At 35.5% G+C, this 16,660-nt stretch overlaps 3 protein-coding genes across 4 annotated transcripts; 1 reads left to right on the forward strand and 2 right to left on the reverse strand.

The window, feature by feature from the left end:
- Positions 1-5,043: 5,043 nt before the first annotated feature.
- LOC127079706 (uncharacterized) lies at positions 5,044-5,534 on the reverse strand. The gene is made up of 2 exons (XM_051020085.1): positions 5,386-5,534; positions 5,044-5,269 (listed from the first exon to the last, which is right to left on the reverse strand). The coding sequence occupies exons 1-2, from the start codon at positions 5,532-5,534 to the stop codon at positions 5,044-5,046; spliced, it is 375 nt and encodes a 124-aa protein (XP_050876042.1).
- A 4,896-nt stretch (positions 5,535-10,430) lies between these two features.
- Positions 10,431-13,403, forward strand: LOC127082844 (glutathione hydrolase 1). Its single transcript, XM_051023079.1, has 7 exons — positions 10,431-10,661; positions 10,964-11,298; positions 11,417-11,932; positions 12,002-12,237; positions 12,323-12,587; positions 12,662-12,799; positions 12,928-13,403. The coding sequence occupies exons 1-7, from the start codon at positions 10,637-10,639 to the stop codon at positions 13,168-13,170; spliced, it is 1,758 nt and encodes a 585-aa protein (XP_050879036.1). The 5' UTR covers positions 10,431-10,636; the 3' UTR covers positions 13,171-13,403.
- Positions 13,325-16,112, reverse strand: LOC127082845 (transcription factor TGA1). 2 transcript variants are annotated; one of them, XM_051023081.1, is made up of 9 exons: positions 15,730-16,112; positions 15,267-15,489; positions 15,096-15,170; positions 14,917-14,976; positions 14,753-14,830; positions 14,587-14,650; positions 14,225-14,487; positions 13,916-14,143; positions 13,325-13,818 (listed from the first exon to the last, which is right to left on the reverse strand). In XM_051023081.1, exons 2-9 carry the CDS (start codon positions 15,420-15,422, stop codon positions 13,666-13,668), a joined length of 1,077 nt encoding a protein of 358 aa, XP_050879038.1. In that variant the 5' UTR covers positions 15,423-15,489; positions 15,730-16,112; the 3' UTR covers positions 13,325-13,665. The 2 variants fall into 2 exon arrangements, with proteins under 2 accessions (XP_050879038.1, XP_050879037.1); XM_051023080.1 differs by having other exon boundaries at positions 14,225-14,496.
- Positions 16,113-16,660: the final 548 nt, after the last annotated feature.

Raw genomic sequence — 16,660 nt, forward strand, 5'->3', positions numbered from 1 at the left:
ATAGGGAGAACATTGCAGTATGTTGATAATTCGACAAAAATCCTGAAGGAAGACGTCATTTCGACTTAAAAGTAAATTTGAATTTAAAAGGGTGTGACGTTTGGCAGAAGACGCGTGGAAGCATCTGGCGAAAGGAGGAGAGCCATGTGTCATAGTTTTAGGATTTAGTCGTTAATAACAGTTATGTTATTTGTGTATATATAGGGTAGTTATTATCTAAAAAAGGGTGTGAAGAATTACTTATACAAAATTCCTGAAAACACTCAAAGTACCCGTGTGAGAGAAAAGAGTCATATTTGGAAAATGTATGTGTAAACAAACACCAATTCCTTCAAAGTTTATTTTATAAAGTTCAAAGTTCTTTACAAATCTCTTTTATGTTTTCCAGTCATTTATCTTTCTGCACTTTATCCTTTTCGACACTTTACATTTCGTCAGTTATTTTCCGCCATTTACTTTATCTTGTTAAATTTACATCCACTTAACATTGTAATCAACATATTTCGACGTAAAACACTTAGAGAACAGAAATGAAAGATATGAAAGTGATTTTAGACATCTTCAAGACCATCTAGATTTTGCACATGTCCTAGGATTTGTGTGGTTGATCCTGCAAGTAACCCAATTCTACAAGTTTTGGTAAACCAGAGGTTGTTCGCCAAAATTCACAGCGAACACATATATAAATATAGATGGTTAAAACAAGTCATCGATCGATACACAATGCAGTCGAAATATACAATGAAGTCGAAATAAATCAAAATACAATACAATCAACAATAAATTCAAACTACAAATACTAAATATTATTGTGTACAACAGGCTCGAGCTCATCGGCCCCCGTGTTCCGACGTTGTCTCTTGGACATCAGTGTCTCTCGTGGCTCCGTCATCATGGCATTTAGAACGTCCCTCACCTTAGAGCCATCTGGAAAGAGAGATATGTCAATACATATCTTCCCACTCTCCACAATACGACGACATTTAAGCAACACATCATGAGCATGATCTGCCCTAGTTTGCTCCTACTCTAGTATCTCCTGATGAGCTGGTCTCGGTGGATCTCTTAGAACATCTTGTACCATACAAGGATGTGACACCTTGGAGAATCACCAGGTGTATTTATCTATGTAGCTCAAGTCGCTCTCATCTAAGATACTTCGTGCCTCCTCTTGTACCAGATGATTAAGATAATCATCAAACATAACATCCATATCTCTATGTGTCATAGAGGAAGGAACAAATACAACATGGTGTATGGGAATAACCTGCATGTAGTTAAATTGTCGCATGACGCACTAAAGCAGATGAGGAAACTTCATACATGAATTACAAGCCAACCATCTCGAGTATAAGAATATGTCGTCAAAGCATTGGGTGTCACAGTGATCGACATATATATGAAAGTGTATATACTATGCGACCAAGCAGTCAAGATACACTTTGAATGGATATATCATTTGGTTCCCTTTGAGCGGGGCGAATGTGTAACACCCTGGAATTTGATTAAATTGTTTAATCAAATCATTTCATATTTTATTCTATTAATTGGTATTTAATGTGCTTTTAATTAAATATGTAAATGTGAATTGTATGTGTATGCGGGGAATTGGTGGGGTGTAGTGAGAACCTTGGTATGGTGGTAGAAGGAATATAAGGATTAGAATAATTAGAACTATAGTTATTTTAATTACTTTAAATAAATTAGAAGAAAAAAGGTTTTTGGGTGGAAAGTGGGAAATTAGAGAATATGAGGGAAGTGGTGAGAGTTACGATATAAGTTGGGCCTTAGTGTAATTACCAAAAGATTAAATTAGGTTTATGAGATAAAAAAAGGGGATTAGAGAGCTATGAGTGTCCGTACGTGAAAATAGATTTTTGGAGAAAATAGGCAAGGGCAAGGCTAGGACTTGAAGAGGGAAGAACAACCTTGACCAATTCTGAATTTGCTTGCAAGGAACCTAAGATAAGGGGGGAGAAATGGATCTTATATGGGTGTTTAGCATGAAGGGTAGAGAAGAGATACCATTACTCTCTTTAGGGATTGTGTGAATTGTTCATAAATTATTGTTGATTATGTGTGGTTGTGAAAATTGGTGAATTGAGGTGTGATTATTCAATTTTCATCACTGGAATATATGCATAATATTTTGTTTCTTTACATATGTGTTTATACCATTGATGAATTTGTTGAAGGTTTGAACATAATCATGATTTTGATGAACTTGAATGACTACTTGGTGTAATTTTGAGATTTGGCATGTTGTTATGATGTTATAACCCGTGATTTAGTTTTATGGGCGTGTTTGGGTGATTGGGGATCGAATTTGGAGTTTTAGGGGACTCTCATGGCTTAAAATTGTATTTTTGCCTTCTAGTGCAGGGTGACTGACGTCACCCAGATGGCGGGTTACCAGTCATGCACCTTGAGACGCTGACGGGCGTCAACGCTATGACGGGGAGGCCGTCATGGTCTCCAGGATTATTTTCCAAGATGATCGTCAACATGATGACTGTCTAGGATTTTTGGGAAGGTGACGGATGTTACCAGGTTGACGGGTTACCCGTCAGGCTATTATAAGGGGCATTCTTGCCCCTATTTATGTAGTTTGAGTTGTCAGTTCATATTTTTGATGTTATACTGTTGTTCAGGTGATAATTGGTGATTGTTTGGCTATGTTGAGGTGTTAATTAATTATTATTAATTTAATTAATTTTGTAGAATTATCTTTGTTGAATGATAATTGATTTACTCACATGTTAATGTTATATTATGTGAATATGACTGGTTTGTTGATGAAAATGCATGATTATATGGTGATTAATTATATATTGTTGTTGTGCATATGTTGTTACTATTGATGGATAATAATTCAGAAAGGTGGATTACTATTGTGTGTCACTGCATATTTTTTATGGTTAGAGGGGGGCCGTAAAGATTATTATTGTTGTTGCAATGATTTGTATGTACATGCATCATAATGTCGTGAGCGTTGAAATAGGCATGTTCGCTAGTTCAAAATGGGGACTAGTGGTTTGTCCCAAGCTTAGAAGGGGGGCTTATGGGTTCAAAAGGGGGGGGGGACTCAATTCCAGAGAAAACCAAATGTTGAGTTGTGAATGAGTGTAAGATTGTAGTGATGTTGATTGTATATTGGATGTATGATATGTTGTGTATTTCTCTACCTTCGCATTCTTTTCAATGATCATATTGAAGTTGTTTCTCACCTTTTTGCTTAATGTTATCCACCATGGATATCTTGCAGATACTCGAGAATAAAGTTGTTGTTGTTTGTGGAAGGTGGCTTGTTGGAGCTATTCTTCATTTTTCGTTTTTGTTTTATCGTTATTTAGTAGTTTAGTGCTCTGATCTTGTAACATCGGTAATGAGGCATTTGTTATGTTTCAAGTTATTATTGATTTTGGTGTTTAAAAGTTTAATACTTTATTTATGAAGATGTTATGAAGTGATTTTCCGTTGCATGTTGATAATTTCCTGATAAGTTGTTATTGGGTCATCGTTGGTGACACCTTAAATTGTCGAATAATTATTTTCATATAAGTTTCGGGGGTTTAGGGTGTTACAGAGTTCATAAGCATGTGGCATATCCTCAATATAGGTCAGTACACACGACCAACCAGAGATGCGTGGGAAGTGTTGGAGGGTCCAAGCTTGAAAAGTGTTGGAACACACAAATAATTAGTAAGGGTGTTGCACTGACAAGTCTAACGAGCATCCTTAAAACATTGGGGGTGCCTCTGTTATCTCTTCGGCCTAAGGTGCCTCAGGTACCTCTAATGCCTCGAGCGCCTCAGGCACCTCAGGTGCCTCATGTACCTTTAGTGACTGAGGTACCTCTGGTGACTCGGGTACCTTTGCTGCCTAAGTAGGTGAGACATGTCGCCTACGGGAAGATGGAGGTAGTGATGCAGGACCAGGCGACACCCCTCTCCTACAGGAAGAAGAAGAGGAAGACATATGAGCCCCATAAGCCGACGCCTTCGCATCAACCGGGCTAGAGGTAATAGGAGCCTACGATGGTTGAATCCTTTCCCTCTGTACAAATGAATGTTATGTAATCCTGTCATACTTCAATATGTCTTCCATATCATCCATAATGTCTGTAAGTAAACCATACAAGCGTCACACGATAACTACAAGCAAGAAAAGCCAAAAAAATGCAGATTGGTAAATCACATAGATGCATCTTTGGTTCCTGGGAATAAAAAAGTTGGAAAACTATGAAGATGCATCTCCAGATTTTCCTACAACTCACACATTCGTCAATGACACTAATGTTGACCACCAACTCCTTCTCAAAATTCTATCATCTTTTATTTCAATAATTTATTTTTCTGAACTATTGTGCATTCCTTTAGAAAAGTAACAAATTAGAAAAAATGCATTAATTCTTCCTGCCATAAATCAATTCATCAAGCTGCAGCACGACATCAATTCTTTTATGGATATAAGTCAACGAGTGCTTCTAAATAAGCCTTCTCACACAAAATACATAAAGGCAAATGGATATGAAAACTAACAGAGCTAAACTGGAAATTAGCATAATCAATAAATTCATGGAATTTATAGAGCTCTCTTGAAAGGAGTTGAGGAATTAGAGGAAGAACAAATAGTTCAGTGAGAATAATCTAAATGATAACACCATTTCTAATGTGAAATTGATCAGTACATGACTATATAAACATGATTTATGTATGATATGATTAACATCTAAATCTTTTATTAATACTATAATGCGTGTGTAATGTGTTTGCATCTTCATCCTTTAAAAGATTGTAAGCATAAAGATTTTATCAATGGTAAGGAAAATATACCTTGTGGTCTCATAGCATGAAGTTTATTCAATGACACATACAACTTCTTAATAATGACAAGAATTTGAGAGTGAACAAAAGGACATCTCTTGGAATTTTATTAATGTTAACCAACACAGAAAACTGACGAATTTCCTAATATCCAATAAACTACTTAATCTCTGGGCGAAGTCCATTCTCAAACTTAATTCACTTGGACATTTTCATCTCATATCCCATCATAGTGAGGGAAGAACCTAGACAATTCCTGAAACTTGGCAGCATAATCCACAATAGTCATATTCCCTTGCTTAAGTCCAAGGAATTCAACCTCTTTCTTGCTACGCACATCAGTTGGGAAATATTTCTCCAAGAATTCTCCCATGAAAATAACCCAAGTGATCATTGTACCATTAGCCTCAAATATTTGTCTAGCATTACCCACCATTACTTTGCTTATTCATGCAGCATGTAAGCACCATACAAAATATTATGAGCGTCTTCACAAGCCACCACTCAGAAGATTTTCTCGATCTGTTGCAACCAAACCTGAATGACTTATGGATCATACCTTCCTTTGAAGGTTGGTGGATTTTTCCTTATAAACATGTCCAGTCCATGGGATTCGGCACCTTCAACCTGTGGATTTTGTTGAGCTTGCAAAACTTGAGTCAAAGCTTCCAAGGCATCAATAATAGCATGATCATTTCTTCCAGCCATTTCTCTGTTACAACAACAAACAACTATTAAAAGAAACATTGTATCAATAATATTCACACACTTGTCGTACACTAGGAAACAATTAAAATCACAAAAACCTGGTCGGACTGACCGACCTGCTCTGATACCACTATGTAACACCTTAATCCCTGACTCGACATTAATAAGATAACTCAAATAAAATTTCACAATTAGAGTGTCACACATGCTTCACCATAGCATAAAACATCAACCACAAAATTGTCATATGAAAATAAGTAGCGGAAATCATAAGGTTCGACATATAAGTCTCAACAACAAAAACTCTAACATAAGGAAAAACATAACACAAATAAAAAATGACATCCCATCCCCAGTGATACATATTAGAGTGACTCCTCTAAGATCCAATGATAATAGATAAAGAGGTATCAACACCATCCTCTAAATCAAGAGACTACTTCTATATCTGATTGTATGTACTCCCAAAGAACACAGACGCCACAACAACAAAAAAGGGGTGGGAATACATCTAACAAATGTTAACGGTGAAATACAACATCAGGATAGTAATGCCAATTTATAACATGCAACAATAACACTCAAAACACAATCAAATATATAACAATGCAAATGAAATGTTATGTCACCAACTCTTTCTCAAAATACATGTGGTACCAAAATCTCTAGGATTAGAGGTATGTTACTGATTAGAGGATACAAGCATGGCCATCCTCTCCAACGACGAACAAGCCTCGAGAATTAGCATGTTTTTATCTTCTAAAGAGGAAACCTCTACTTCTGATCGAAAAATGGAGGATCTGATCATTAGAAATGTAACAAAGACCAATATCTTCGACGTTATTGGAAAAGACAGAGGGGGTATCCAATATCTCTTTGTTCCTAAGAAAACATTAAGATAAAAAGAAATCACCACCACCATCGCAATCGTCAAAGGGGGAAACTATGACCCTTAAAACCTACGATCTTACACTAACCTAAGCCCTATTTTTAATTTTCTTTCATAAACCCTACTCACTACAGAAAAAAGAGAGATAAGGGAAAATTCATATTTGGAGGGAAATTTGAAAAGAAGCATTTGGGATGATAGGGAGCTAGGTAGTTTAGATGAGCTTGTAGAAATAGGGAAAGAATATAGTAAATGAAGTGGAAGGAGAAAATCTTTTACAGAGGAATTATAAGAGACACTTTATACTACCCGTAACTTTGAAAAACTCAACACATTTACGACACGTGCCACTAGCGTTTAAGGTTTTGAAAACCTGCCATCATTTCTTATAATAAATAAAAGTAAGTGTGACAATCTAAATGATTAATTGACATTCCCCGTTAACATTTTTAGCTAATTTGAAGACATCTGGAAGAGAAAGGTGCATTTTTAGCTAATTTGAAGACATCTGGAAGAGAAAGGTGCATTTTAAGCTAATTTGAAGACATCTGGAAGAGAAAGATGACTCACCCCTCAACTAGGGACTCATCTAGGTTGAGGGACCCTCATCTTATTAGAAGGTCACCTTCAGCTGAGGCACTCATCGCTTATTAAAAAAGTCACCTTCAGCTAAGGGACTCGACTCTCATGAAAAAGGTCCTACTTAAGTGGGAGCCCCCCCCCCCCCCCCCCCCCCCCCAAGTTGAGGTACCTCACTAAGGAAAGAAACCTTGAAAAAACTTCCCTCTTTACAAAGCAATCATGCTTTAGAGATTGTGTAATGTTATATTTGTGAGGGTCCCCTAACAAGGGCGACTCTCGGGTCTCCGCTTGGAGGGAATGTCACCTAGGTAACATCTCCATAAAACATGGGGCCTCTCATTGGGATATCTGACATGTATTTTGTCGTTATTGAAGGAGAATAACGATCCAAAATGCAGCGAAAAATAAAAATTTCTCCTTTAGTGATTCTTATGAATGGGCATGATCAGTGATAGAATCGTTACCTCTTGTGGCGATTGAAACCCTTGATGCAGATCGAAGGAGTGATCACGAACGTTGAATGGTGACAACGCCTCTACTCAGTCCACACGAATGGATTCCTTCAGTCTCAGTGCTAGCTGCTACGAATGAAGGCTTTAAGTGTGTGAGAGAGAGAAACAAAATTTTCATCTGTTCATATGCTTCTACACAAGGGTTCTATTTATAGAACCACTTGTGTGGGTTGTAAGCTAAAAAAGCTCAATTAAGTGTATGTGGCCCATATCTTATGATATACCAAAATCACTTAAGCGTGTGGTACTTTACCATATTTCGTACCTTACAATGTTCTACAATTCACTTAAGTGCATCGTACCTTACGGTGTTCCTTATTTACTCTATCTCTCATCAATCTGTCCTTTTGTGTGTGACCCTGTAGGTTTTTGAGACATTGACAATTATATTAAATTACGTATTTAACATAATAAATAGTGAGCGGTATCTAGCAACACATCACTGCTACCCAAGACACGAAAATTTCATGTGATCTGACAAATCCTTTTGTGATAATACTTATGTGTATAATTACCCATTTTGCCCTTATGTCTATATTGAACACAATGCATAGATCATGTCATCCTTGTTCAGTTCAATATTGGGCCCGTAGACATTTATCCTGTTACGCAGGATGAGCAAATTCCATCTAGATCACTCATGTCCCTCAACATGCTTCGTGGAGTACCCATCAACTATCTTTATGGTCATCCAGTTGCGGACAATGTTTGATCAGCAATAAGACACTCGACTCTACATTTAGGGTCCATAGTGGTTTCAGGTCGAAGGGTGGTATATACCACTATCACCATGAGAATAACTTATGACACTTTGCATAATATTCTATATAGTATTCTCATAGCGGGTCAATCCAGTATAAATATTACTCCTAATATTCATACATATGTTTAAGACTTGATAACTCCTTATCCATGACCCATGAGATGTGATCATCAGTATATATACATAATAGTCTTAATGCTTTAATGTTATCCCACTTCACAATAACGCTCAACCACGGATACTTTAAGAATATTGTCCTTATGTTTAATGGAATCTCATGATTAAGTCACCACTTGATACATTAAACGGACTAGCTATTCTAGGGACTTTATTAAACAAATATAATAAAGAAAAAAATCTTTTATTATTAATAAATAATTCGATACAAGTACCAAAAGTATTGGCCTCTAGAGCTTACACCAACAGTTATCTCCCGTTATTTATGTAAGGTGGAGTCTCACCATGACTCCATGAGAAATAGGTAGTCAACACGGGGGAGTTGTTACCGCCCCTAAGGGTCCCAAACCCTAGGCCCCAAAAAGGCATCTATAAATACTTCTCCACCTAGATATAGATCATAATTTTCATACACTTACACAAAAGCATCAAACACGGTCACAAAGCCTCTCACCTCACCTGAGTAAGTCCTCTAAACCGCCATAAAACACCACCATACAGGGCTGCCGGGGACAAGCCCTAACCATCATACATCGTAATATACATACTAAGGCCTTTGAGTATCCATGCCATTTATTTACTGGTATTTTTAGTAAACAATCACGAGTTTAGTTTACTTAAAAGATTAACTCGAAAAATCTCAAAGACGATTTGTGTAAAGAAAAATATAGTTATCTAGTCATTCTCTTAAATGAATCTTATACTCAAAATATGTTAAGTCCTTAGCATCTAATAAACGTATCGACTTCGACACCAATATCTCCCAGTCGATATGCTAATTTGGTGTAACCGTTCTGTGCATGTTTAGAAGAGAGAGTGATCACAATCTCATGGTTTCATTCTTGAGATTCTTCTAAATCATGCTTACTATACTAGTCGAGACCTCTCAGTCGAACTACATTGACCAAGTGTTTTCATACTTAGTCATTTTTTGCAAGGTTGCTATCATCCTTTGTTGAATCCTTCGGCTCACATTTTCATACTAACACCCTTGCATGGGTAACACATACATGTACTTGTTTACCCGGACAACAATAATTCAATATAAAATATTTATTTATAATTATTTAGACTTTTTTACAAAATTTATAATTGAGATTTTATTACTAATTCTTGAGCATTTTGCTAAATGACTATTATTTTTTTTTAAATAACAATAAATAACTAATTCTACTTTTTTGAAAACAAATTATAACACTAAATAAGAATTAAGATATTTTGAAAGTAATAAATTCTTACGGTATAATTATAGCAAGTAATTATTTCCTCTCTCTCAAATTAAGACGCTTTGGAAAAAAATTATCTTAAATTATAAATTATTTTACAACTCTAATATATATATATATATATATATATATATATATATATATATATATATATATATATATATATATATATATATATATATATATATATATATATATATATATATATATATATATAAATATTTATTATTATTAATTCTATCAACTCTTTTAAATTTTTTATTATATAATTATAAAGAATACTATTGTAAAATCGTATATAATTTGTTTTCTTCGTATATCCAAAGCGTTTTATAATTTAAGACGGATGGAATACGATATTATCTTTACTAATAATTATAAAATATTTCTTTAAAATGGTATATATATATATATATATATATATATATATATATATATATATATATATATATATATATATATATATATATATATATATATATATATATATATATTCTATTTAAAAAAAATATATTATCGTTAAGCCAGCAGTCAAAATCCAACAAAAACCATGGTGGTCATTTCATTGAAGGACCCAAGTTAAATGCCACCTTTGTAGTGTGTCTGGTTGTGGAACCGAAAATGCTCACCATTCATTTGTTTTCGTTGTCCACTCTTTTAGTCGGGTGTGGATGATGGATATTGTTGGTGTGTTACCATATGCTCATAAATTTATTACTTTGATCTCTCTCGAGATAGAGTTATAAATTTTGTTAATGAAGGTTACTAATATATCTTTTTCATTAAAATCTCTTCAACCTTAGTATCTATTGAAAAGTCTAATAATTTGAAAATTATTATTCTTAATTAAACTTAATGAGTATATTAGTCTCTACTGTCTCTATGTTCCAACATATAGTCCATTCTGGCGTCCTAACTCTTTTGATATTCCACCAACACTCTTCACTACAATCATGTCTCACCCTTCTCCATTAACAGGTCTCAAATCCTACTTTCATTTTCTATATCAAATACATCTTCATCTCTTCTTTCTACTATGTAATTTGCATCTTCTTTATTTCTATAACTCAATCATGTTTAAGGTTTTAATGTTACCGCAAAAACATTCGCGACAAAACAGTATCGAAAGGTATTGTTGCCGCAAAGCGTAATTTATAATAAAAACTTCATGTTAAATATATTTTTCTTCAAATTGTATTCTATTCTGTTATTACTATTTTCTCTAATGAGACTGAAATTTTTGCTATAATTCAATGCTGTGAATGTTAATATGGCTGCAGATATGTTATTATGGCATGTCATTGCATGCCTTCTATTTGTTTCAAATTTGGCTTCTGTTTCAAGCCTTAATCATACAAAAGCAAGAAATGAAGTAATCATTGCTCATCATGGAGCTGTTGCGACTGACGACCGTCGATGCTCTAAGATCGGGATGGATGCTATTGTTGAAGGGGGACATGCAGTGGATGCAGCTGTGGCTGCTGCCCTTTGTTTGGGGGTTGTTAGTCCAGCTTCAAGTGGGATTGGTGGTGGTAGCTTTATGCTTCTAACTTTAGCTAGTGGAGTCGCAAAGGCTTTTGATATGAGAGAAACTGCTCCTCTTCTTGCTTCTAAGGTACCTCTTCTGTGTGTTCGTGTGTTCGTGTCAGTGTCTGTTTTTTTTATATCTTTACTTTTGAACCGAGTCGTTGAAATCACTCTTTTATGTGGTATGATACATTCACTTCTTCAAGGACATGTATGGTGGCAATACTACTCTGAAGGCAAAAGGTGGCCTCTCGGTAGCAGTTCCGGGAGAGCTTGCAGGCCTTCACAAGGCATGGAAACAACACGGGAAGCTTCCGTGGGAGAGACTTGTTAAACCAGCTGAGATTCTTGCTCTTAGAGGGTTTAAAATATCGCCATACCTTCGCATGCAAATGGAAAAATCCGAGTCGGATATATTAAATGACAATGGTCTTCGTAGTGTTTTCGCACCACATGGAAAACTCTTGAAGGTAGGTGAAATATGCTACAACAAGAAACTAGCAGAGACTCTCAGAGCAATTTCGAAGTTCGGTCCACAAGTTTTGTATGGCGGAATGATCGGCGTTAAGTTAGTTAAAGATGTTCGAAAAGCTGGAGGGATATTAGGTATAAAAGATCTCAGAAGTTACACTGTTAAACAAAAGGAACCTATATCTATAGATTTTCTCGGATTAAAGATCCTTGGCATGCCTCCTCCTTCTGGTGGACATCCAATGATGCTGGTAAGTCTATTTGTTGTTTTCTTTTTATCGACGAAAAAGGACTTGGCCAATACAATTTTTCTGTTACAGCTGTTGAACATTCTAGCACAATATGAACTTCCTTCAGGACTTTCTGGAGCGTTAGGGATCCATAGAGAAATCGAGGCTTTGAAACATGTATTTGCTGTGAGAATGAGTCTCGGCGATCCCGATTTTGTAAATATAACTGAAGTTCTTTCTGATATGCTTTCTACTAAGTTCGCTCGAATGTTGAGAAAAGACATCAATGATAATAGGACTTATAATTCAAGTCATTATGGTGGCAAGTAAGCTTCTTCTGCACTCACTTAATTAACTACAAATTAGTTACAATAATCACGTTTAGCAGATTAATTCCTTCTTTATTCATAGGTGGAATCAGATAAATGATCATGGTACAAGTCATTTAAGCATAATAGACTTTGATAGAAATGCTGTTTCCATGACTTCTACTGTAAATGAGTATTTTGGTGCAAAGATTCTTTCACCAAGTACAGGAATAGTGTTAAACAATGAGATGAATGATTTTTCCATGCCTATGAATGTTTCCAAAGATGTTCCACCACCAGCTCCTGCTAATTTCGTCGAGCCGGGGAAGCGACCATTATCGTCCATGTCACCAACTATTGCCCTCAAGGTTCACATTTTAAAATAATTGATCATGAACTTCTATGGTCATTGTTTTTAAGGTATTTAGTTTTTATATTACAGGATGAAAAAGTGAAAGCAGTAGTTGGTGCAAGTGGAGGAATTATGATTATTGCTGCAACTTCAGAAGTTCTTTTGAATCATTTTGTCAAAGGAATGGATCCGTTTTCTTCTGTCACGGCTCCAAGGGTCTATCATCAGGTATAGAATCTTACATTTGCCTCTATTCTGGTAAGCTACGAAACACGGATACCTCTAGAAGTAGGCGTATCGCGGTGTCTGACACGTGTCGAAAAAGTCACTTCTCACAATATGGCTAATTTGTGCAGCTGATACCTAACGTGGTTGATTACGAGAATTGGACAACTGTGAATGGCGACCACTTCGAACTTTCTGCTGATATCAGAGCATCCCTTAGAAGTAAGGGCCATGTCCTACAGGGCCTTGCTGGTGGGACAATATGCCAACTTATAGTTTCAGACGTTTCCGAGCATTCAGGAATAAACAAAGGTATCGGAAAACTTGTCGCAGTAAGTGATCCTAGAAAGGGTGGTTTTCCTGCAGGCTTTTGAGACAATTCATAGACATTTTGCAATGAAAATGGATGGCATATAGCTGCAGCACCATGCAACAGCGACGGAAACGGCTAGATTTACAGATTAGATTTAACAGTTGTCGCTTTTTTTCCTTCATATTCAAGTATTTATCAAAGAAAGGAAAATAAACTATCCACGAAGAGACTCGGTTTATTTCTAAAAATACAACTTTCATATTATATGCATTTTACAAGACAAACTTTCACAGACTCAGATTGCGTATTCTAAACATTTCATTTTGTGACAATCCAATATTCATGGATCCAAAATTAATTTATTTACAAACTCCTATGCGTAAAATGCGCAGTCATATTCACAGATTCTCCATAACACAAGACTGCAGGAAAAATTTGAGCAGCCTAAACCACAGATTGTACATGGTTCAACACTCGCGGCCAATGAAAATGACGATACTCATCACATCATTGTTTCATATTACAAACTTTACATGATTGTAGTCATGTTGCAAGACTAAGCTGGTTCGCGTGGTCGATTAGACCATAGTGAGCTCAAAGCTCTCAGGCGTTGGAAATATTCTCCCAAAGCCAGCAAGCACCGAGCTGACTGACGGGTTGTAAGTATTCGCGACATTTGCTGTAGGGTTTCCTGCCGAAGATGGTCGGCCTGTTGTACATGAGTCACGGTTAAACCTACGACTCTTCTAAAAGGGGAAAATTTTTATTAAAATGAGAATGGCCATCAAGAATACTAGGTACAATACCTGATTCACAAAGCTTACGAGAGCGTCTAACCTCTCCATAGCAGAAGCCATTTGTGGAATATAAGTTCCTTCCATGAATTGTCCAGCTGCTACGCTATCCGCGAGTGTTTGCCGGAGTTTCTCCATGCCTTGCGAAAGGGCGTCTTCCGCTTGTTGACACGATTGTCCAAGGTTGTCGATATCCAACCGTTGTTGCTCTGTCAATGGTTCAATCATTGGACCAAGAATCTGAAATTAAATCAAGTTATAGACTTCAATCATCATACATATTACACATTTTTCATGCCATAACTGAATACGAACAATCACCTTGAGAAGCTCAGAAGGGCGAAAGCCACCGATCCACAAGAAAAACCTTTCTGCTGTTGTTTTCCACATTCCGGACATCACATAAAAAACATCAGCTTTTGCGGCCGCGGATTTCATGCGATAGATTTCAGTATAGTGGTTCATCATACCATCTACCAGTATCCTGAGCTCTATGTCACTAATATGCGCGTTTAAAGCAATTCTCATTTCTGAGATTTGCCGGTTTTGCTCATCAACCCAATGTCCATACTCCATCTCAAAGGCTGCAATTCCTACATATAAGGGCGTGTCCTTAGAATGCAATGCAAAAACTAATTGAAAAAACTAAAAGCAATACAAATAAAAACATATCACAAACCAACCTGAATTCATAGGCCCAACAAAACACATACTATTCGAATCCAACCCGCCACCCATATACATTCCCTGCAGTTTCATTACCTCGAGGTATTAGAAAGACAGGAAAACGAAAGAAGACGGCAGTGACGTAAAATGATCAGAAATAATAATAAACTCATCTTCCCGCACCTGCTGTCTTACACGTTCGAGCTCTTGCTCCAACTGCACCAACTTCAAACGGCTTGATTCTAACTGTTGCACATAAGCCTGTAAGAAAATACCAGAGATGTCTTGATCAGTATATCTATTCAAATTAGCAATTACTCGCACGACATATTCATCCATTCTCAAACCTTTTTCCGCAAACGACTCTTGCGAGCAGCCTCTCGATTCTGTGCAAGACGCCTTTGTATCTGCATATTTAATCATATCAGAAACAAAATTCACATATACACAAACATAAAAAAGTAACGATTACGCCTACGACATCCAAAACTCGGAAGCACCGAATACAGATTATTCAAGCTCTTACCTTATCAATCGGCCTACTAGCTTCTTGATCATACTTGTTAGATGTTCCAAGTATACTATGAGAAACATCCTCTGACTAACCATTACACAACATCAATGCAATTTGGTTAGTAAGCAGAATACACAAACAATCAAATTTCATTTGACACAACTTTCATAACCATTAATTTACCTGACTACTATCAAATTTCAAATCCGCCTCATCGATCAACGGCATGGACGCGCTTAAATTCCCGTTACTTTTGAATCCTTCTCCCCACATATTAATCTGATGGATAGGATCATACACACTCATCCTCCTCGACGAAACAAACTGCGGCGAATTCATACTCAATCAACTTACTCTTATCCCCGCAGCAATTCAATCAGCCTCCAACACACCTTTATAGCAGAAACTGCAGTTAAGTAATAAAAAAAACACATTAAAGGAATCATAACATTTTTTCAATCAGAAAATAAGCATGATTCTATTAAGTAACCTATGAAACAGCATGAAATTAAGAAACAAAGCAAGAAATGAATTATAGTCCATATATAGGAAAAAATAGAAAAGAGAAAGGTATCTATGATTGATGTCATGATAATAGATAGAATTATGGGATTAAGTAAAAGGGAAATTTAAAAAGAGGAGGAACCTTTATAAATGAGAAGGGTTATGTATTATTGGAAAGATGGAGGAAAAATGAAGAAATAATGAGTGTTGTTTGTTTCATGTTGTTGAGGGAGAGAGTCATGGTTAAATTAGAATTGATGAAATATAAAAAGGAGTGTGTTGTATTATTATAATTATAGAACTAAAAAAGAGGGAATGGGGAAGAGTGTTATTGGTTTGTTATTGGAGATTGGAGAGTGGTGGTTTGTAATGGATTTTTGTGCTTGCTTGTGTTGAGCTACAGAGAGTCAAATCAAATATAGTTTTCTTCCACTACTTCCACTAATGTGCGCACTAGGTACACTATCATGCTTTTTTATTCATTATTAATCTAGTCTAGTGAGGTAACTAACATAGGCAATACTAATATTGGAAACTCTGTGAATCACTTGTCGTTGTACAAGAGGAAACAATAGTCAATTCTCAATTATTTATTCATGTCTTATATTACTTACACAACACTAATTTAGCTGTAATTCAGTCTCACCAATTATTTATTCAAAATATTGTTTCAGAATTTTAAATGGGGTAAGTATTGTGTAAAATATGTTTGGTGGCTGTACGTGATAGAATAGAGATGTGATAAATATCTTATTAAATAGTTACATAATAAAAATATATTTTATTATGTGTTTGATATACATATGATAAACAACATAATCTATTATTTGTTAGATTATGCATTTTGATAAATATTTGATAATAATATCTAAAATATATATTATATTTAAATTATAAAGTTATTTAAAAAAACATTATGAAATTAATTTTGAACAATTTTAAATTTTAATAAATAAATAGAATTAACAAAAAAAAAATATCTTATTGATACTGGTAATTGCCCAATTTTATTTAAAAAATGTTAATAAAAAATTGACTTAAATATGATAAAAGAAATTCACAAAAATATTTTT

The sequence above is a fragment of the Lathyrus oleraceus genome, chromosome 5, assembly GCF_024323335.1.
Source record: "Lathyrus oleraceus cultivar Zhongwan6 chromosome 5, CAAS_Psat_ZW6_1.0, whole genome shotgun sequence".
NCBI lineage: Eukaryota > Viridiplantae > Streptophyta > Magnoliopsida > Fabales > Fabaceae > Lathyrus > Lathyrus oleraceus.